The 22,104-nt window shown below is 48.8% G+C and overlaps 1 protein-coding gene across 2 annotated transcripts in view; it reads left to right on the plus strand.

Moving 5' to 3' along the window:
* The window catches only part of GRK7 (G protein-coupled receptor kinase 7), a 39,418-nt gene that overhangs the window by 4,931 nt on the left and 12,383 nt on the right, over positions 1-22,104 (plus strand). The window contains exons 2-4 of one of the 2 annotated variants that reach the window (XM_054729956.1): positions 6,072-6,218; positions 7,436-8,191; positions 9,922-10,359. In XM_054729956.1, the coding sequence (XP_054585931.1) occupies positions 7,586-8,191; positions 9,922-10,359 (1,044 nt within the window). In that variant the 5' untranslated portion in view covers positions 6,072-6,218; positions 7,436-7,585. Of the gene's footprint in view, positions 1-6,071; positions 6,219-7,270; positions 7,300-7,435; positions 8,192-9,921; positions 10,360-22,104 lie in introns of those variants that run through there. The other variant, XM_054729955.1, reaches the window with a different exon arrangement.

The raw sequence follows: 22,104 nt of genomic DNA on the forward strand, positions 1-22,104 counted from the left end.
AACATAGATCAGCTGCCTCCTGCACACTCCCTACTGGGGATGTGCCCGCAACCAAGGTACATGCCCTTAACCGGAATCGGACCTGGGACCCTTCAGTCCGCAGGCCGATGCTCTATCCACTGAGCCAAACCAGTCAGGGCAGTCACTGTCTTTCCTGACCCCCCTCCTTTACTTGGCCGTAGGACACCCTCCTCTGCTGGCTTGCTTCCTTCTCCTCTGCTCTTCTCACCTCCCCAACTTCAAGGACTCAGTCCTTACAGTTCTTCCCTGCTCTCACCCCCAGAGCGTCGCATCGCGTCCCACAGCTTTAAATGCCATTTACCTACTGGGTGACTCCCAGTGAGGATCTCCAGCCGAGGCCTCTTCCCTGGGCTCCAGCCCCATAGATCCAGCAGACTACTTAAGAGCTGCATGGGGATGTCTCATAGGCAGTGCCAGCTGCACAGGTACAAGGCTGAGTTCTTCAGGGTCTCCACAGCCTGCTCTTCCAGAGGATGTCCGGCTGAGATGTGGGAAATTCATCCGTCCAGTGACGCAGGCCCCAGAACTTGGAATCAACCTTGTCCTCTTTCTTTCTGCCACATCCCACATTCAACTCCTACACAAACCCTCTTACCCCTCCACTGACCTAGACTCCAAATGGATTTCTCTAGTTTTAACCTTCCCCGCTTCAGTCTAGGAACCTGTTAAAATTGTAGCAGAAACTTCCAGTGGCACCCCAGCTCTCCCAGCTGAGCCAGGAATGCAGGCACATGAGTCAGATGGGCAAGGAGCTGCACAATCAAAGCTCAGAATTATGGGAAATAATAAATCATTATTTTAGGTTTTGAAGTTTTGGGGTGGTTTATAATACCACAGTTTAATACATTACATATTTTGTTTATTGACAGTCTCATCCACTAAAATGTCATCTCCATAAAGACAGGGATTTTTGTCTGTTTTTATTATTGCATACCCTGTGCCTAGAACAGTGCCTGATATCTCTCTCTCTCTCTCTCTCTCTCTTTCTCTCTTCTTTGTGGGATGAATGAATAGACTGAATAGACAAATGAAAGCCATGCCAGGAGAACTGTGTTGATTTTACTACTCAATTCTAGCTTTACTAATTCCCTTTTATACATCAAGTTCATTACTTGCAATGAATGATATTTAAATCTCACCAACTGAATCTGGTTTTCTCTAGCATAACACATGTCAAGAGTCAGCCTTCTATTATGTTCCCTCCTATGTAGAGAAATAAGGCTTTCATCTCGTTTGCTATTACCAAGTGACCCTAATGGTACTACTGCTTATTAAACTTGATGGTGTTTATATACTTTAAAGTATTTTTTAACGTAACTCCCCTCACCCCACTAGTGGACATTTAGTTGTGGTCTAATGCTTAATTTGTTCACTTTTCCTTATAATTCCCTTATTCTCTCAACTCTCAATTATTTTTATTCTTCACTGAATATGAAAAAAGAAAGTTTCAGAAGCAGACTTACCAAAATTTGTAGCAAACACTGAATACTTCTCCATTCCAGAATAGTCTTTTGTGTTCCAATGAAAATAACTTTGACTTTCATCCCCCTTTTTTTATTATAACCACAAGAAATTTTACAACTCATTCCCACATTTTCGTACATATCAAAGGATATGCTTTGTGGACTTTATTTTGCTTTTTTTGTTGTTGTTGCTGTTGTTAGCACTGTATTGTTTGGTCTTCTCTAATAATCTTTTAGACTTCTTTAATAAAATCTACTTTCCAGAGAGCCATTTGAATAGATTTTTTAAGTCTCACTGTGTGGACACACTTTCTTTTGTACATCTGCCATAATACATTTGCAAATTGAACCTCTAGTCAGGAAGTATTTTCTGTTTTCTTCAAATATACCAATTAACTTTCTCTCTCAGCTACTGTGGCTCCTTGTTGAAGAAGAATATCCTCTGTTATGGGTATGTAGTCATTATTAAAACAATTAGCGTCCTGTTTAAAGAGGAAGGTGTTTATGTTATGCCAGATTATGAATCCTAAGATTCAATATTTATGAATTTAATTTATGATAAAAGCAAGAAACTTTAAACAGGTCTGCGGATTCTATGGTCCCAGTTAAAGCATTTGCAACTTCTATGTTATGTAGCCTCAAAGCAAAATTTTTCCTTGTGTATTCTTGGTATGGCTTTTAAGGAAGGTCAGAATTCCTGTTGATACAATCATTTTTCCTTTGAATGCATGGTAATTGTTTCAGTAGCAATTAAAATAGAGCTGAACTAGATGGGTAGTGTTATAACCATGGTACCACACCAACCTTAAAATTAGAAAATTTGCCATTTTGATAATAAACAGAGCACAGGAATAATTTCTAAAGCCAATCCCAGCTTCTTTCAGTCCAGACGGGACTCTTTTGACCCCATAGCTTTTCTGTGCCACAGGGGCAGTCCCCAGTGAGAAACGCCCTTCACTGAAGAGGGGGACCCCAAGTTCCTAGTCCAAACCTGGCACTTTTTTTTCTGGTATCAATTTTCTTCATGTACAGTAAGAGCTTAGACTGGTCAACACTAACGTTACGTATGTTGTATTTAACTCCATCTATGACTGTTGGATAATGTTTGAAGTAAATAAGAACATGCTTGGCTTGGCCTGTGTGGCTCAGTAGTTGAGTGTTGACCTATGAACCAAGAGGTCACAGGTTCGATTCCAGGTCAGGGCACATGGCCCAGTTGTGGGCTCAATCCCCAGTAGGGGGTGTGCAGGAGGCAGCCAACCAATGATTCTCTCTCATCTTTGATGTTTCTATGTCTCCCTCTCCCTACCACTCTCTGAAATCAATAACAACATATTAAAATAAATAAAACGAAGTCAAAACTTTAAAAAGAAAATGCTTGGCAGACTAATATTACTAGATTTGCTATTTAAAAGATCATCCATCTCTGTCCAAGATGAGTTTGAGCTAAAGAAAGAGTAGGGGCAGAGAGACCATGAAAACATGCTTATAATAATGTGCTGGCTACCATCTTCTCTACAGCATGCCTGTCTCATTTTCAATTGAAAACAGGAAATCTGTAAGTTTCTGGAAAATATTTCCATTCCTAATATGAAAGCTCCTTTCATTAAAGGATTTTAAGGAAAATGCTTGGTTTAAACGGACACTTCCTGACATCTCCCTCCTCAATGCTCCCATTGGATGTGGTGCCTCCTTCTATGATGGCCTCTAACCACGGGCTATCACGGTTATTATGCTAAATGGAGTGACCAAACAAAACCCTGGCCCCCACACCCAACCTCTTGCTATAATTGGAGAGCAGCCCCTTAGTCCAAAAGCCCTTCACCTGGGCTTTGAATGCCGCTGTCTTCGCAGGAACCTTACGCCTGTGTTCTCATAGGGTAACCTTGCCCTCTACACTGGGTCCTGCTACCAGCTTTCCACAGGCTACCATTAACACGCCCGTGGCTGCTCCCTCCTCTTCACAGCCAAACTTCCTCTGGTGCAATCCGCACTCTTTCATCTTTCTTCCCTCTTCAACCCACTCCAGTTAGGCTTACAACCCCATGACACCGCCAAAACTATTCAACAGACTCGCCTGGTCGTTCATCATTTCTTTGTCTTCATCTTGTGCTTGAAAACTAAATTTTTGTGAGAAAAATTATGTGACCATATGGAAACAATACTCTAAAATGCATCTAGCTCCATGTCTTCTCTGTTTAGTATTCAAAAAATTTTAACCAACAAGACATCCTTGATTTCATCGAATTATGAAAATATAAAGTGTGGTCTGCTATTGTTGGAAGGATAAAAACCCTTAGCTTTTTCTTTGAGTACTTGTCTTCCACTGAAAGAAAAAAGCAAAATCTTTACTATGGAAGAATTTAAATCAGAAGTTGAAGAATCATCTGGGTTCATTGGATGTCTTAATGCTAACATTAATATGTTAGTCTGCTTCAGAACTTACACTGCTCAAATATCTTGTTTCTGAGATCATATAATATTGAGTTATATTATTTCATAATTCTTTCTTTTTGTTTTGTTAATCCTCACCTGAGGATATTTTTCCTTTGATTTTTAGAGAGAGTGGAAGGGAGGGGGAGAGACACAGAGAAAAAAACGTCGATGTGAAAGAGACACATTGATTGGTTGCCTCCCACACGGGCTCTGGGGCCCAGGGATCAAGCCTGCAACCGAGGTACATGCCCCTGACCGGAATCGAACCCCGGGACCCTTCAGTCCGCAGGCTGATGCTCTATCCACTGAGCACACTGGCTAGGGCTATTTTATAATTCTTGATCCTCAAATAGATGTGCTGTTGGACCGTGCAGAGAATTGTGCATTGTAAAAGAAGGTCATGCTCTTACTAGAAACCTTGCTTTACTGTTTTCCTTCTTCTAGGATGTATTTTCAAAACTTAAAATCCTTAGAAAGGGAAGCAAATTAAGCATACCCTAATTCTAATCATTAACCTAAACTTTTTATGTTCTCTTTGTTTCAAATGTTGAATGACATCAGAGCATTGTAAACTTTGAGGACATACACATCACAGATAATGCTTTACACCTCATGATGCAAAATCTCACGGAAGATCTGGGCAAAGGGCATTTTTTTTCTCTAGCTTACAAAATTAGTCATAAAAGATACTAAGATATTTTTGTTGTTTTCTCCTATCATAAGTTTATTTTCTTCTTTCAAAATGAAATATCTCCTCTTTTCCCTCTGTGTGTGGGTGGGTGTGTATAGTAAATCATTTAGTTGCAATAGTTCGTTGTTAGAAATCTTGCATGTTGATTAATCCGATCTGCCTGTCTTCCAGTTCCACCAGACCCCACAGCTTCCCAGGCTCATGCGAAATTCTGAGTTGGCTGCTCTCTGCTGGGTAGAGAGGAACCCAACTTGGACAGAGGAACCCAACTTCCTCCACATTGCTTAGGTCGCTCCTGACTCCAATCTGCATCAGAAAAACGTTTGAATCAGGTTTTGATGATTGTAGTAATCATTTAAAAGCTAATACTTTAATATCACTTCGTTGTGCTAGGCACTATTTGGCATGGACTTCCCTCAAGAACTTACTCTGTTATTTTCTCTGTTTTCAGTTCATGAGACTGAGGCTCAGAGAAGTTAAGTAACATGCTGGAGATCACACAGCTAGGACTTGCTAAGCAACTTTCTCAGCTTTCCCAAGCAGTGCTGAAGTTAGTTCTCGTAACCATCTGGCCACATCTCCAACCCAAGATTCCTGGCACTGTTCCCCATTGGTGCAGGGTATCCTGACTGTGCCCAGCCCTTGGCTCTGCTTCTAAGCTAAGAACTCAGTGCTGTTCTTTAATTGGATCGACAATGACTGTTTCATTAAGTTGGGACTTCAACCCTAATTGTTAGCAACCACATAAAGTGTTCCATTTTAAACAGACCTCTTTTTTTCCCCGGTGGCTAAGACTTTAAAATAATGATACTCTATTTACAATTGCCAGAAGGCAACCAATAGTCATTTTATAACGTCTAAATTTTGTGTTCAAATATTATCTAAATTTTGTTCTCATTAGTCAGATCATTTTCAATGACTACGTGAGTGTGTTGTTGTTTTTCACCCAGATGGTCTTTGCTATCACTAATTAGAATACAAACAAAAATAAGACAAACTTCCTCTTAGTTATGAATGATAAAGCTACCAAAAGGAGGGTTAAGTCTGAGCTGTTTAATAAGGCAGCCGCTGCCCACATGTGGCTACTGAGCATCTGACATGTGGCTGGCTCGAATTGAGATGTGTGGTTCGAGTAAAATACAAAGCAGATTCCAAACACTCAGAACACAGAACAGGCTGTACAGTAGCCCATTAGCAACGTTTACATCAGTCACATGTTGAAATGATAGTATCTCATGCTATATAAAATGCATTATTAAAGTCCATTTCACTTGTTTCTTTTTACCTTTCTCATGTGGCTACTAGAAAATCCTGAATTCCATCTGTGGTTCCGCATGTCCCTATTGAACAAGACTGGGACAAAGAATGTATTTGTGTGAGTGGAGTCGAGCGGTAGCATATATATTCATCAGTGAAAAGCATACCTTTGTTTTCAGTGACAATTCTACCTTTTTCTCAAGGTTCTGTCGGACTGTCACTGTATCCCTAAGGACCCCGAGAAAGGGCATCTCCTCCTCTGGAGAGATTCTCAGACTGACGTTTCACTACTCGGAAATGTGGACCCGGGATGACACGTCAAGAACAAAGGAAGTACCAGCATCTCTTGGGTGGGTTTCAGAGCGCCCGGCACGGTGCCGAGCAGCGGTCACTGGCGCCCCTCTCTGCCATGGGGATGAGGTTCCCAGCGCAGCGGTGCGGAGCCAAAGGGCACCCACGAGTTCATTACATAATTCTTGGTCGCATGTGGCCAAGTGTGGGTCTGTGCTGGGCCACGGTCTGCAGGCTCTGCCACGCAGACTGGGGCGTCACCGTGATGTTTTGACAGAGCGTGTGCTAGAGGCTGTTTGTTTGGAGAAAAACTCTCTCTCTCTCTCTCTCTCTCCCCCGCGCCCCCCCCCCCCCCCCTTTTAAGCACTTTGGCATAATACTGAATGACTGTTTTCAAGCCTTCCTTCATGGAGAAAAAGCCTGAGTATTCTTTCCCTGTAGGACACAAGTGTTATTTTTGGAGCAGGGGTTCTTAGCCTGATCTCTGTCTAAACCAATTTCCGTTCTTGTGAGGTCGTGGTCTGGGGCGGCTCTGAGCGATCTCGGTGGAGGGACGCTTCCTGGCTCCTCGAGGGAGGTGGGCAGAGATGCTGAGGGGGCCCCCTGAAACTTGCCTACCCGGGCCTCGCGTACAGGTTCCCGTGCACTCAGATTGTGCCCCAGGAACAGTCTTGGCCCTCTTCCTGCTTGTGTCACTTGGTGGGATGTTTGGGGTGAAGGTGACTCCCCCTTTTTAACCCGATACTGTAGGTCACAGACTCCTCAGAACTGAGAGAGCCACAGCTGGACAACCTCTGCAGACCACTCAGGGTGGGGGCTGTGGGAGAGCACAGCCCACGGGGAGGCCACGAGTCCCCGAGGGCCTCCAGGGACAGGTCTCAGGACCCTGAGTCCGGAGCATCCTCTCTGTAGCCGCTCTGCCGCAGGCTGCCGGTCACCAGGAGGAAACGCTCTCCAGCTTCTCGCAGCTCCTCTTCCTGACCTGTCTTTCCGGGGGTGACAGAGCTTGAGGCTGCTAGGAAGCATGTGAAATTAGAAACAGCTGAAAACACCCACGTGGCACCGCCTCCCTCCGACGCCCTCCCTTTGGAAATTGGTTGCTGTGTGTTCGGGGAGCAGGTGTGCACAGAGGAAGGCCAGGTAATGCCCAAGGAGCCTCTGCAGGCGTCTCAGGCGGCCACGGCCTCCGAGGACAGGAGGCACCTGCCCTGTGTCCTTCCCTGACCAGCTATACATAGCCAGCAAAGCCTCTTACCCGGGAAACCTCTCTCTGCAGCCCCCACATTCCCACCCGCAGACCAGAGGCCTCCCTGCGAATCCCGCGCGAGTTACTGCACCTGGGAACCCAAACCAGCCAGCGGGCGGCCGGACCTGGCCGAGTCCCCCGCAGCCCTCCACCCTGCCTTTCCTTTCCCTGTGCTCAGCCATGGTGGACATGGGGGGCCTGGACAACCTGATGGCCAACACGGCCTACCTGCAGGCCCGGAAGCCGTGGGAGGGAGACAGCCGGGAGCTGCAGCGGCGGCGCCGGAGCCTGGCCCTGCCCGGGCCGCAGAGCTGCGCCCCGCTCCGCCAGGCGCTGCCCCCTGACTTCCACAGCCTGTGCGAGCAGCAGCCCGTCGGCCGCCGCCTCTTTCGGGACTTCCTGGCCACGGCGCCCCGGTACCGAGAGGCCATGGCCTTCGTGGAGCAGGTGCAGAGCTGGGAGCTGGCGGAGGGCCCGGCCAAGGGCGGCAGGCTGCAGGCGCTGGTGGCCGCTGCTGGCGGCCCTGCCCCCGGGCACCCACCCGCCTTCCTCAGCCCGGCTCTGAGCGCCAGGTGCCTGGCGGCCACTACTGAAGACGAGCGGGCAGCCCTGGTGGCGCTGGCCCGGGCGGAGGCCATGGCCTTCCTGCAGGGCCAGCCCTTCAGGGACTTCCTGGCCAGCCCCTTCTACGACCAGTTTCTGCGCTGGAAGGTCTTTGAGATGCAGCCCGTGTCGGACAAGTACTTCACCGAGTTCCGCGTGCTGGGGAAAGGCGGCTTCGGGGAGGTAAGCGTCTCAGAACAGCCAGGTTGGAAGCTGAAAGATACTGCATAAAGGGGGTTTGTTTTGTTTGTTTGCTTTTTTTTTTTTTTCTTCTTTAATTTCAAGGGAACTTCCTTAAAACTCATTTCATGCCACCTGGGGCGAATTCCTAGCACGCTCTCGCCTCTCCTTCCTCGTCACCGTGTGAAATAAAATGAGATGGCATAGGAAAGCCAAATAAAATGTGGAACTGGCCAAGAATCTTTCTCTTGGGGTCCACACCAGGCACCCCCTGCAGTGCCCCCAGGACATTGTGGAGAGTGGCAGCAGGTGATGGGGAGCCCCCTTTCCCCTTAGTGGTGGTGGTGGGGGGGGGGGCAGTTTGAGACAAACTGCAGAGATCTGAGAAAACACTCATCTTGCCGAAACCGGTTTGGCTCAGTGGATAGAGCGTCGGCCTGCGGACTGAGAGGTCCCAGGTTCGATTCCGGTTAAGGGCATGTACCTTGGTTGTGGGCACATCCCCAGTAGGGAGTGCACAGAAGGCAGCTGATCGATGTCTCTCTCTCATCGATGTTTCTAACTCTCTATCCCTCTCCCTTCCTCTCTGTAAAAAATCAATAAAACATTTTTTTTTTTTTAAAAAAAAGAAAACACTCCTCTCAAGGTAAAGTGGAGAATTCATTGTGCACCACTGCTGTGCTCAGCTCTTTCTTTTTTTTAAGTAGAAAAAAAATTTTTTTGAGGTAAAATTCACATGAGATTAAAATGAACCATTAACCATTTATGAGGTAAAATCACATAACAAAATTAGCCATTAACCATTCTAAAGTGTACAATTCAGTAGCATTCAGTACATTACAATGTTGTGTAACCATCACCCCTACAAGACATTTCCATCCTTCCCGTCACTCCTCCTCCCCCCTCCTCCCTGTCCCTGGCAACAGCTGGTCTGCTTTCTGTCTCTGTGGATGTGCCTATCCTAACGTTTCATGTAAATGGAATCAGACAATCTGTAACCTTTGGTGTCTGGCTGCTTTCACTGGGCATAATTTTTGGAGGTTCATTCATGTTGTAGCATGTATTATTCCTTTCCAGGGCTGGGTAACATGCTATTGCACGGGTATGTTACATTTCCTTTATCCAGTCATCCATTGGTGGGCTCCTGGCTTCTTTCCACCTTCTGGCTGTTGTGAACAGGACCACTACGAGCACTTTTGGAGGAACCACCAAACGTTTATATTCTACATTCCCACCAGCAATGCACGAGGGTGCCAGTGTCTTCGCATCCTCACCAACACTTGTTGTTTCCCCTTTTTTCAGGGCAGTGGGGTGAAGTGGTACCTCATTGTGGCCCCAGCTCTTCCTGGAAGAACATTTCTCAGTTACAGCTTCTCTTTTCTCAGACGCCTGCCGTCTGTTCACTCTGGCTGATTTCTACCCCTCCACCTTCCATATCCTCCCCCCATCCCTCCAGTGCGTTCTACTTCTTCTTTTTCTTAAAATATATTTTATTGATTTTTACAGAGAGGAAGGGAGAGGGATAGAGAGTTAGAAACATCGATGAGAGAGAAACATCGATCAGCTGCCTCCTGCACACCTCCTACTGAGGATGTGCCCGCAACCAAGGTACATGCCCTTGACCGGAATCGAACCTGGGACCCTTCAGTCCGTAGGCCGACACTCTACCCACTGAGCCAAACCGGTTAGGGCTACTTCTACTTCTTCCGCTCCCTCTCTTTCCCTCCTTTTAGGTATGTGCTGTCCAGGTGAAAAACACTGGTAAGATGTATGCCTGTAAGAAGCTGGACAAGAAGCGGCTGAAGAAGAAACACGGTGAGAACATGGCTCTCTTGGAAAAGGAGATCTTGGAGAGGATCAGCAGCCCTTTCGTTGTCGCTCTGGCCTATGCCTTCGAGAGCAAGTCCCACCTCTGCCTGGTCATGAGCCTGATGAACGGGGGAGACCTCAAGTTCCACATCTACAGCGTGGGCACCCGCGGCCTGGCCATGAGCAGGGTGGTCTTCTACGCGGCCCAGATGACCTGTGGGGTGCTGCACCTGCACTCCCTGGGCATCGTCTACCGGGACCTGAAGCCTGAGAACGTGCTCCTGGACGACGCCGGCAATTGCAGGCTGTCCGACCTGGGGCTGGCCGTGCGGATCCAGGATGGCAGGCCTGTCACCCAGAAGGTGAGTGGCTCTCCCTCTGCCCGTAGGGTGGGGCACAGCGTTGGAGAGGAGAGGGCTGTTCTATTCCCAGGGCAAACAGAGCCTTGGACTCAATTCTTCTCGTTTCCTTTTTCCCAAAGCCCTCAGGTTGTCGTCTTGCCTAAGTGGAGTGGTGTAAGAGGATTAGCTTAGCTGGTTACTTGGGGGCTACTTAGCTCTCCTCTCGATGGAGGCTGAGGGGAGCCTTCTTGGTGAGTGGGAGATAGTCCATGCTGAATCTAACGTCAGGGCCTGCGTTTCTTCCACTGATAACCAACTTCCTGGCGCCATGTTCCTGAGTCAATAGAGCCTTGGTGTTCTTCTCTGGAAAATGAGGGGCTGGGCCCTAAAATTCCAGGGACTGGACCCTAAAATCCAGAATTTTTGCAGGTAAACTTCAACAGGATGAGACAAAGAAAAAGAAGAAACCCCTAGCTCTTAGCGTGTTGAATTAAATATGGCCTTGTCTGTTGAGTGTGGAATGGGGGAATGTTTTATATTACATGAAGATGAAATTTGAACTGAAGTATATAAAAGAGAACAAAGGCAACTGATGTGTACTAGTATTTTGATCAATTTTGGAGAAAGTGGCTTGCAGAGAATTCTTTGATTAAAAAGAGAATTAGCCCTGGCCAGCAGTTAGAGCATTGGCCTGCACACCTTTCAGGTTTGATTCCTAGTCACACCTTTCAGGTTTGATTCCTAGTCAAGGGCATGTACCTCAGTTGCAGGGTCAACCTGTACCCCCAATTGGGACAAGTGCGGGAGGCAGCCAATCAATGTGTCTTCTCACATTGATGTTTCTCTCTCCTCTCTCTCCCTCTTTCCACCTCCCCTCCCTTTCACTCTCTCTAAAAATCAATGGAAAAAATATCCTCACTCCTTGTATGAGGATTTTAAAAAGGGGAGTGGGAAATCCTATATAATAAAACCCTAATATGCAAATCGACTGAATGGCAGAACATCCAGTCGCTATGACACGCACTGATCACCAGGGGGCAGACGCTCAATGCAGGAGCTGCCCCCTGGTGGTCAGTGTGCCCCCATAGGGGGAGCGCCGCTCAGCCAGAAGCTGGGCTCATGGCTGGTGAGCGCAGCAGTGGTGGTAGGAGCTCTCCTGCCTCTGCTGTAGGTGGGCGGCAAGGAGCGAGAGCCCTGGACTGCAATAGGGATGTCTGACTGCTGGCTTAGGCCTGATCAGGCCTAAGCCAGCAGTCAGACATCCCCTGAGGGGTCCCAGACTGCGAGAGGGTACAGGCCAGGCTGAGGGACACCCCTCCCCCACTGTACAAATTTTGTGCACTGGACTTCTAGTTATATGTAATTAAGCAATTTTGTTAAGTAAACAATACAAAGTCTCTGGAATTCTGACAGGTCTTTACCACTGAGTTTCTGTGAATAAAGGTGGGAGATTCCCCAGGAAGACAAGGGCTCAAGGCGCATTTTAAAATATTCTATTAAAACTTTGTTTTTGCACAGTTCATAGTTTATGAGGCAGAGAAAACAGTCAGGCAAGGAAGTGAGAAAAATCATGGCAAGTTTTAGAAACTGCAGGTCATTGACTGTATGTGGCTGTAAGGTTTTGACAAGATGTGTAGGACTTAGTATCATTCAAGGGTGTTGGAATGCTTTACTGTGAGAACAAGAAGCCATTGTAGGGTTTTAAGAAGGAGAATGACATGAGTCAATTTACATGTTTAAAAGACCAATTTGGAAGGTAGATGAGAGTCAGAGAAGCAAGTCAAGGCCCAAGAAGGGATGATGAAGGCCTACATAAGCCAGTAGGACTGAAGCAGTGGCTGTAAATTGGAGGTATTGGAAAGAGACCTGGTGGGACTTCAGGGTGAGGGACAGTGAGGGGGGGGGGCAGGGTCTCTAGCTCCAGTGACCAGAAGGAGGAGCAGAACTGTGGGAAGCTGGCAAGTTCAACTGTGATTGTATTGCATATGAGGCACCTGTGTGACAGGCGGGTGGAGATGTTCCTTCACAATTCCCAGGGAAGACTCTCAATGGATAACTTAGGTCACATGCCCCATTTCCACTGGCCAGGATGAGATAGATCACTGCTGTTCCCAGGAGCCAGAGAGAGGGTCTGTCCATCTAAATCTCATGAACTGACAACAGAGAAATGCATTCTCCAAGAGAAAATCAGGAGGGAGAAGAATGGAAAGGAAGTAAATGTCAGTTAGGCAAAAACAGTGGGTGCCTCTAAAAACTGCTGTTACCTCAATGGTTTCAAAAGTTCAGAAGCTTTCTGACCTCTTAATCAAGGAGTAATGGGATCTAGATCCTTTACAAAAGCTTCTATGAGATAGGGACCAGTATTAGCTCATTTTACAGATGGAAAAATTGAGCCCAACTGGCGTGGCTCAGTGCTTGAATGTCAACCTATGAACCAGGAGGTCACAGTTCGATACCTGGTCAGAGCACATGCCCGGGTTGTGGGCTTGATCCCCAGTGAGTGCGTGCAGGAGGCAGCCAATCAGTGATTCTCTCTTAGCATTAATGTTTCTCTTCCCATCTACCTTTCTTTCTGAAATCAATAAAAATACTTTTTTTTAAAGAAAGAAAGATTGAGACTCAGAGAGGTTAAGTTACTCACCCAAAGCCACATCACTAATATGTGATAGGAACCAGATATGTCAGATCAAGAGCACTTACAGTTTTGACTCCACCTTGTTAAGTTCCCACACAGGGCAGACGTGGCCTATGTGGTCTTTAATGCTGTAAAAGGCTCTCCACTCTGGAAAACTCGGACAGAATAAGTGCACATGATGGCATTAGCATCTCTCCCTCGGTCTGGTCTGATATGGACACCAACCACAAGCCTAGTTGAACCACTGACAGAGTTAAGACTTCAGAAGACTAGCACCCCTACCTACACCCCCACTATGTCTCAGAGCTAGCCTCCCACACAGCGACACAGTATCATTCAACGTGGTCCCAGCCACTGCCTAAACTCACTTGTAATAAATGTGATAAGCACCCCTGCCTGTTCTCAGCTTACGTCTACATGCACACAATAAAACGAACTCATAGCACCTTTTAGAGACTCTAGGAAAATATCATGGGAACATTGGGCAGCGGGACTCATGCTGGGTCTTTCCAGATTCAGCATTCAATGTGGGCAACAGTGACCTTCAGATTTTATGGAACGTGGCTCCTTAGAGCTTGTTATTTAGTCAAGACTGGACATGAAGTTAGAATAATGACCCAAAAGCTTTTCCACGTTTGGTTACCTCGTTCTGCCTTAAAGCCTCTGACCAACTCCTTACATTCAGAAGGATAGTGGGTGACAGAGGCTGGGCATTATTATCTTTTTCTTTTTAAAATATATTTTAATGATTTTTTACAGAGAGAAACATGTTATAGAGAAACATCGATCAGCTGCCTCCTGCACACTCCCTACTGGGGGATGTGCCCACAACCAAGGTACATGCCCTTGACCGGAATCGAACCTGGGACCCTTCAGTCCGCAGGCCGACGCTCTATCCACTGAGCCAAACCGGTTAGGGCTGGACATTATTCTCTTTATTTTTAAGCCTTTATTATACTGAACACAATGCTAGAGACACACTGAGTAAGTGATCTTTAAGAGATTTCTGAATATATCATCAGAAGTTAACACCTACAGACATCACAACCATTATGACCCTGCTCCAAATTTTTTTCTTTTTGAAATTTATTTCCGAGTAACAGTTTAAGAGCCACACAGGAGAGGCATTCTGGTTACTTCATGGTCTCCACCAAAATTATAACAACCATCATTAACTAAATTCAGTTCCTACAAACTTTTTTTACAAACTGATTTTAGAGATCAAGAGGAAGGGAGAGACAGCGATTTGTTGTTTCACTTATTTATGTATCCATTGGTTAGTTCCTGTATGTGCCCTGACCATGGATCAAACATGAAATCTTGGCATATTAGGACGATGCTCTAACCCAGTGGTCAGCAAACTCATTAGTCAACAGAGCCAAATATCAACAGTACAATGATTGAAATTTCTTTTGAGAGCCAAATTTTTTTAACTTAAACTTCTTCTAACGCCACTCCTTCAAAATAGACTCGCCCAGGCCATGGTATTTTGCGGAAGAGCCACACTCAAGGGGCCAAAGAGCCGCATGTGGCTCGCGAGCCGCAGTTTGCCGACCACGGCTCTAACCAATCGAGTTACCCAGCCAGGGCCAAGAAACAGGACCACTACAAAAACTTCAAGTCTAGCCCGGCCAGCGTGGCTCAGTGGTTGAGCATCAACCTATGAACCAGGAGATCACAGTTTAATTTCCGGTCAGAGTATATGCCTGGGTTGCTGGCTCGATCCCCCGTGTGGGGTGTGCAGGAGGCAACTGATTGATGATTCTCTCTCATCATTGATGTTTCTATCTCTCCCTCCCTCTCCCTTCCTCTCTGAAATATATATATATACTAGAAGAAGAAAAACCTTCAAGTCCATTTTCAAAGTATTTACTACTATTAAGAGTATTCAAAAATCTTCACAACAGTCTTGGAATTATTTTAACATTCCTTCATTGAAAAGGCAGTCATTCATTCATTCATTCAAGGAATCATTCAACATATACTTATTGAGCATTTTCCAGGACTAAGTTAAACATGAGGGATAGAATGATGAGCTAAAAATGAACATGATTTTCTGCCCACATGGAGCTTAGGGTCTAGTAAGGGAGAGATAGAACTTAGTAATAATTCGAATGAATGTAAAATTTCAATTATGATAAATGCTGTGAAAATGTGATACATGGGGCGCTCCACGGAGGATTTGACTTAACAGGTGAGGATCAGAATTAACCTCAGAGAAATACAACATATTTGCTATTGAGAGATAGGCATTTACTCAGCAAAGAAGTTGGGGTGGTGTCTGAGGCTGTGTTCCCTGGAAACGGACTCTGAGACAGATTCACACGTGGAAGATTTATTAGGGTGCACTCCCATGAGATACAAGCATGAGGAAGGCAGGGTTGGCAAAGAGAGACGCTGACCCACAATGAGCTTGAACTAAGACCTCCGGCAGTCCGTCGGTGAGCTCTGGAATTGGGGTGGCTCTAAGAGTTGTCCAGGCTTTTGTATCCCTCCATGAGCCAGTCGGTGACCTTGGCCAGCTGCCAGAATGGGGGAACCTTGGGTGAGCAGTTCCCTGCTGCAGAGGGCATGAACCCATTGCAGAGAGGCAGGATTCCAGGAGTGTGAGCTGAGGCTCCAGGACCTGGGCACACACTCCATTGTCTCACTGGATTTAACTGACAAAATACAAATTCAAAAATTTGTCAAGACAGCCTTCAAAGCCCCCACTGTCCGCCATGCAGCGGAGCAGCGCCGTCCTGCTGGGGGACCTCACCTTGCTCTGCTCCTGCAGGCTTGGCACAGGAGGACAGCAGTGGGTTTCTCATGGACTTCCTACAAACACGGGTGGTGGGGTCCCCAGAGCTCTACGAGGGGCCCCTGGGCAGGTACGATGTCCATGCAGATGCCAAGGCAGGCTGGCTGAGCCCGAGTCCTGCAGAGATGCCCTACAAGCTGCTGGTGAGGGTGAGGGTACTGGGCAGTCAGGATGGCTTCTAGCGGACCCCACATATGGATCCAAGGGGCCGAAGGACCAGCTACCACCCCAGCCATGACCACACCACCCCACTACCACTGCCCCATGTGTGAATTTATTCTCAAACCATTCAATCAATAAAGTTTCCCGCAGCCAAACTGCATCAAACCCCAGCATAGGGCTGCTTCGCAGCACAGGGCCCTGTCCCCTGACCCTGGCCCTGGTCCCAGCGTCTGGGGAATGCAGGCCAAGAACCTGAAGAGGGGATCTGGGCAGAGCCCCCCAGGATCTACTCCAGAGGAGCAGAGCATGTCAGGCAATGGAATCACCAGTGCAGACTGCTGCTTTGGGGGAAAGTAAGGGAAGCCAGGAAATGAAAAGCACAAGCAAGAGGAAACATGGTTCAAATGAAGCTGGAGAGGTGGCGGGGGCCTCCCCAAACCTGGCATTACTGGCCATGTAAAGGACTGACTTTTTGCTGAAGAGCCCGGGAAGCCTTTGAAATTATTTAATCAAGGGGGCAGCATGCTCAGAATTCTGTTTTGGAAAACTGCTCCATCAGAAGTGAGCACAGATCAGAGGGGATTCAGGTGGGTTGTGGTCATTTGTCATCCAGGTGACAGAGGATGGCAGCTCCGCCCACAGGGGGCAGTGGAGCCAGAGCGCGATGGATGACTTGGGAAGAGACTTCAGAATGAACAGGCCTCCGTGATGCCTGGGGCGTGGGGTCAGGGGGAGAGGGGTGTCCGGGGGATGTGTTAGGTGAGGTTTTGTTGCAGACACAGACTTGGACCCAGAGTACACCAGGGAGCCAGGTAAACAAACGCCTGCCTTCATGAAGCCACAGGAGGGGGAAGAGACCCACATGCAAAAGGGCAGTGACAAGGCAGCGTGGCCGGGGCTGTACAGGTTGGGTGTAAGGAGGGCACCCAGCCTGACAGGGGGACCTGGGGTCGCGGAGGACTTCCAGGTGGAAATGACCAGCAAGTCAACACTTGCACAGCAAACAGAAGGAAGGCAGGAAAGAGGGAGGAGCGTGGGCCAGGCAAAGGGATCAGCAGATGTCCGTGATCCTCAACCGAGGGCGATTTGGGCCCCAGGGGACACGTGGCAACGTCGGGAGACAGTTTTGGTTATCATGACTGGTAACTAGTGGGCAGAGGCGAGGGCTGCTGCCAGTGTCGGGCAGTGCCCAGCACAGCATCCCTCCTCAAAGAATGATCTGGCCCACAATGGCCATGGTGCCGCGGTTGAAAACCCTGGCCAAGATAAAATCATAAAACAGAGTGTGAGTCCAGTCACAGAACAGCGTGGCTCTGCAGCTGTCCAGAGCGTGTAGTCACAGCGTGTGAGGGGTGGCAAGGGGTACAACTAGAGATGCCAGCCTAGGAGGCTGGAGGAGTCAGATAAGGATATTTGAACCCGATGCCACAGGTGTGTCGGGGAGCCACTGAAGGTTTTCAGGGTTGGAAGTGACTAAATCAGCCCTGGAAGGGTGATCTGGAAGATTGTCGACAGTAGGGCGGTGAAGCAGAGGGGTTGGGAACTGGGCGGGCCGGCACGTTGTCTGTGAGCCATGGAGGTGAGGAGAGAGCCAGAGGCCTGCAGGGTGCACCAGGAGGGGCTGTCAGGCAACACGATGCGGTCCAGGGCCCACAAGGCTGCTGCGTCATCTATCTCGATGTAGACGCGTGTTGGGAGCTCAGAGCATCCCTTCAGATTAAGGGCAGCTGATGAAAAACGCTCCATAGGATCACGAGATGGAAGCAGGGTGAATGTGCCAATGAGTCTGCCACTTACTGTGGCTGCTGTGTACAGAGACACAGGCTGACCCCTCATGGGGGCACCTGGCCAGGAGACAGTGGGGACTGATGGCTAACCCATGCTCCATGCACATGGCATGCAGAGTGCCTTCTTCCAAATGCCACTTTTGGCCACATCCCCAGGGAAGCCATGCCTCTTCTCTAAGCCTGGTAATACCACCTGCTTCTTAGGCTTGATGAGAAGATTAAGTAACAAGATAGATAAAAGCCTGATCAGCTACTTGGTAGGCAATCAAGAAACAACTGTTCTAAAAAAAAAAGAAGAAGAAGAAAAGAAACGACTGTTCTGACTATCTATATATATAAAAGCCTAAGCAACCGGCCAACTGGCCGGTAGCTATGACATGAAATGAGCACCAGGGGGCAGACACTCAATGCAGGAGCTGCCAAAGCAACAGCAACTTTGCAGAGTGCCCTCTTGCACTCCAGGACCCCTCAGGGGATGTTGGAGAGCCAGTTTTGGCCTGATCCCCCCAGGCCAGGCCGAGGGACCCCACCTGCCAGAGGGACCCTGCTCACTCCGCAGATGCCCTTTGAGCCCGGCATCGCCCCAGATGCAGCCGGCCGGGGTGGGACCGCAGGAGGTTGGCTCCAGGGCGTGTCTGGCCCATCTCACCCAGTCCTGCCCTGCCAGCCACCTTCTAATTAATTTCCTTTCAATGTGTATGAATATGTGCACCAGGCCTCTAGTTCTACAAGAAGCCAGGCGCCAGCCTCTGTCACAATCCCCACTGTTGCTTCGTTTCTGCCTCACCTGACAGGCACTGCAGCTGCTCAGGTGAGCTTTGCAGCTGTGCTTTGTTCCCTGAGAGGCACGGGGAGCCGGCAGGAGTCCCAGGCTGTCCTGGGCGAGGGCGCAGCTCACCTCTAGGCTGAGCCAAGCAGCACACACAGTGGTCTTGCTTCCTCATAGCCACGTGGAACTTCACTTGTGGTTTTATTTTGAGCATCTTGGAGGCACCATGGAAAATATGCCTCAGCCCGCTGCTGGATGGATTCACAGAACATGAAGCCACCGAAGAACTGGTGAAAGAGTCGCAATTACTGTATTGATCTCTGATGACGTGCCAGGCCCGTCTTCCACTCTGATGGGGTCTTAGAGGCATCTGGGTTTTTCTTCTTGTGCAGCTGCCCTGCCTGAGACAACCAGAGCCCAGGCTTGATGACCATCCTTGTTAACCAATTTTTTTTTAAACAGTTTTATCTATTTCAGAGAGGAAAGGAGAGAGAGAGAGAGAGAGAGAGAGAGAGAGAGAGAGAAACATCAGTGATGAGAGAATCATTGATTGGCTGCCTCCTGCATGCCCGCAACCTAGGCATGTGCCCTTGACCAGCATCGAACCTGGGACCTTTCAGTCTGCAAGCCGATGCTCTATCCATTGAGCCAAACCAGCCAGGGCCTTGCTAACCTATTGAGGGCCTGCTGTGTATCAGGCTTTTGGAGGGCGATCAGTGTGTCTTAATCACTTTCATGTTCTTCACAGTCCTATGAGGTAAGAGCTCTGAGGCTCAGAGAGGTTGGGAAACTAGGCCGGGTGACCAGCTAATAATGGGTAAAGCTGGAATCTGAGCCACAGCAGGCTGACACCAGGTTTGACAGCTCAGAAAGCATTGTTGGAGGGACCCTCTCTTGGGTCCCCTGTTGGGGCTCTCTGAAACGGCGTCCTCCCAGGGGTGTCAGAAAGAGTAGGAAGCCACCCCTGGCGAGGCTCCTCTTCCCCAGCCAGGAAGTGGCTGGCAGAGAGAGACCGGCAGGAGCAAAGAGGCGGGGTGAGCAGAGCAGCACTGGGGCCCAAGCTGGGGGGTGGGGGGGCGGGGGGCAGACCCGCACTGGGGCCCGAGCTGGGGGGCGGGGCGAGGGGGTTATAGGGGGGGAGAAGGGAGGGGCGCAGGGCGGGGTGGGCGGAGCCTCGGAACCAAGTCCCCTGGGGTCTCGGGCTGCATTCCTCCGAGGTCTGCAAAGGCCACCGCTTAAAGGCGCAGAGGAGCAGCTGGGAACGAGAACAAAGCGGCCAGGCCCCCCTCGGAGGAAGGAAGGAGCGAACCCCAGGAAACAGCTGATAGCGCTAAGCTCAGCTTGTTTTTTTCCTCTGCTCAACAGTTCTCCTGCCACGGCAAACAAAAGATGTACATTTTGATTCCCTCTTCTGTTTGGATTGTGCTGTCAAGTGGATCTGGTTTGTGGTGAGCCGGGGGGAGCGAGGCGGAGGAGACAGCCGCGGGCGGTTTCTTGCTCCACCGGCCGGTTTGCTGGGCCCAGGCGGCAGCGGCGAGAGAGAACGTCCTTGTCTCTCTCCCCACCTGCTCAAATGCAGCCTGACCTGGCCACACCAGGGCCAGGGCACCGGCACTTCTAATGGTGGCATTTAAGGTTGCCAACTTTTCAGATTCAGTGGAAGTGGAGACTGACTCCTGACTGTGACCTGATGGACCTGCACGTCCATGCACGTGCACACGCACGCACGCTCTGCTTGATGGGTGTGTAACACTATGAAGATAGGAGCTGAGCCCTCTGAGACCCACGGAAAGGCCCCTCCCTGTTCTCATCACCTCCGAGGCCACAGTCCACGGCTGACCAAAGCCACATTGGGGCTCCTGTGAGTGCAGGATACACCCACCCAGCCCGGCCACTCAGCCCCGCAACGCTGGGCATACTTTGTGTTGACTGCGTGCGTCTGCCAAAGGGCACTATGAAACCAAAAGCAAAACAAAATGAAGCAAAAAAAAAAGAAAAAAAAAAAAAAAAAAAGGACAAACCACACAAAAACCTCCATTCAGAGGTTTGTTGCTGCTGACCCTTGGTGATCCCTACAGCACGGGCCATGGCCGTTCTGGTCTCAGGAACTGAAAGCGACTGTTTTGATGGCACAGAGACTAATGTGTGGGGGCCCTTTGTAACTGCAAGAGTTAAAACGGAGCCAGAGAGGTCAGCTGGCTCGACCCCGCCCCATGCTGCTTGGCCCTGTTCTCTCCTCCCACCCCTCTGAGGAGGCAGTTCACATGCACAAGACAAATGGCATAAAGGGCAGGCCATTAATTTTTCCAGCTGGAGGCTGCGATGGAATGTGGGTGCTTAGACTCTGGCGTGCGCCTCTGATTCCATTCCTCTCCTCTGTGAGATACCTCCACTCTTCAAGGAGGCCGTGCCCCTCAGCGCCCCACCGGGACCTTTTCTGTCTGGGGCCAAGAGGCAAACTTAGTCCCGAAAATTATTTGGAATGAATCTCGGGCTACCCTTGCTGTCTGGTGTTTTTTTCCACCACACCAACGGGCTACAGTGCGGGAAAGATGGAGGCCGATTCTTCATTCATTTTCTTGGGACGGGAACAACGTGTTCCCAGAATACTGCAGGGTCTGGCCCCCCACCTCCCAGCAGCCTTTGTAGTGGGAGCAGCCCCGGCCAGCCTCTGATGAACAGAGATACGGGCAAAGAAAGGAGAACTTGTTGGGAAAGGGTAAAGGAAAGCAGCTTAAGCAAGAATGGAACAAGGAGAGCACTTAGTACTTGGCACATGGGAAGAGGGAAGGAGGGGACTCTAAGGAGAGAAAATGAATCCTGAAGGGGACGTGGAGGGTCAGAAAGAGCAATTTCACCTACTCCCATAGAGGCCGTGTGATGCCGTGGTTCACAGGGCAGACCTGGGTGGGAATCTCGGGTGGGTGACCTTGGGCAAGATTTAACTCTCTGTGGTTCAGTTTTCTAATCTGCAAACTGGGGGACACAATAGTCTCTATCTCATAGGATTATCATGAAGCTTAAACAAGAAATTCGGGTAATGCTCTTGAGAAAATATTTAGCATGTGATAAACGCTCAGTTAGTATTGTCCGCTATTATTTCTAATCTTTCCCCCAGCATGTGTCTCACAAGCCTTTTTCCAGGACAAGGCATGTTCTCCACTTTCACCTTACACCTCCTACTGAGCAACTGGTGTTTATCTGGTCCTGATTAGGGATGCTAATCCTTAAAGTCACTCGGCTCCGAAATGTGCTCCTTGGAAGGGTGACACACACACAGGGTAGAACTTGCCAGCCACCACGGTCTGAACGGCAGTTGGATGTTGCTTGTAGTCTTTCTCTGTGCCTCTCCCACCCCAGCAGGAGAGATTAAACCCGAGAGAAGCTGGATAGGAACATACAGCCCAACTGAGAGTTGAGGATAGTGAAATACTGCGTACGGGGAGACCCTCAATCCCAGAATGAGGGTAAGCAGGCGGACACCTCTCAGGTAGGGCACTGGAGGATCTTTATGGGGAAGCTGAGCAGCCCAACAAGGTCCGTGGATACGCACAGGTGAGGTCCCCACTGAAATGGGTTGCTAGGATCATCCTCCAATAAAGCCCATCCATTG

Source organism: Eptesicus fuscus, chromosome 18, assembly GCF_027574615.1.
Source record: "Eptesicus fuscus isolate TK198812 chromosome 18, DD_ASM_mEF_20220401, whole genome shotgun sequence".
NCBI classification, from domain to species: Eukaryota; Metazoa; Chordata; class Mammalia; order Chiroptera; family Vespertilionidae; genus Eptesicus; species Eptesicus fuscus.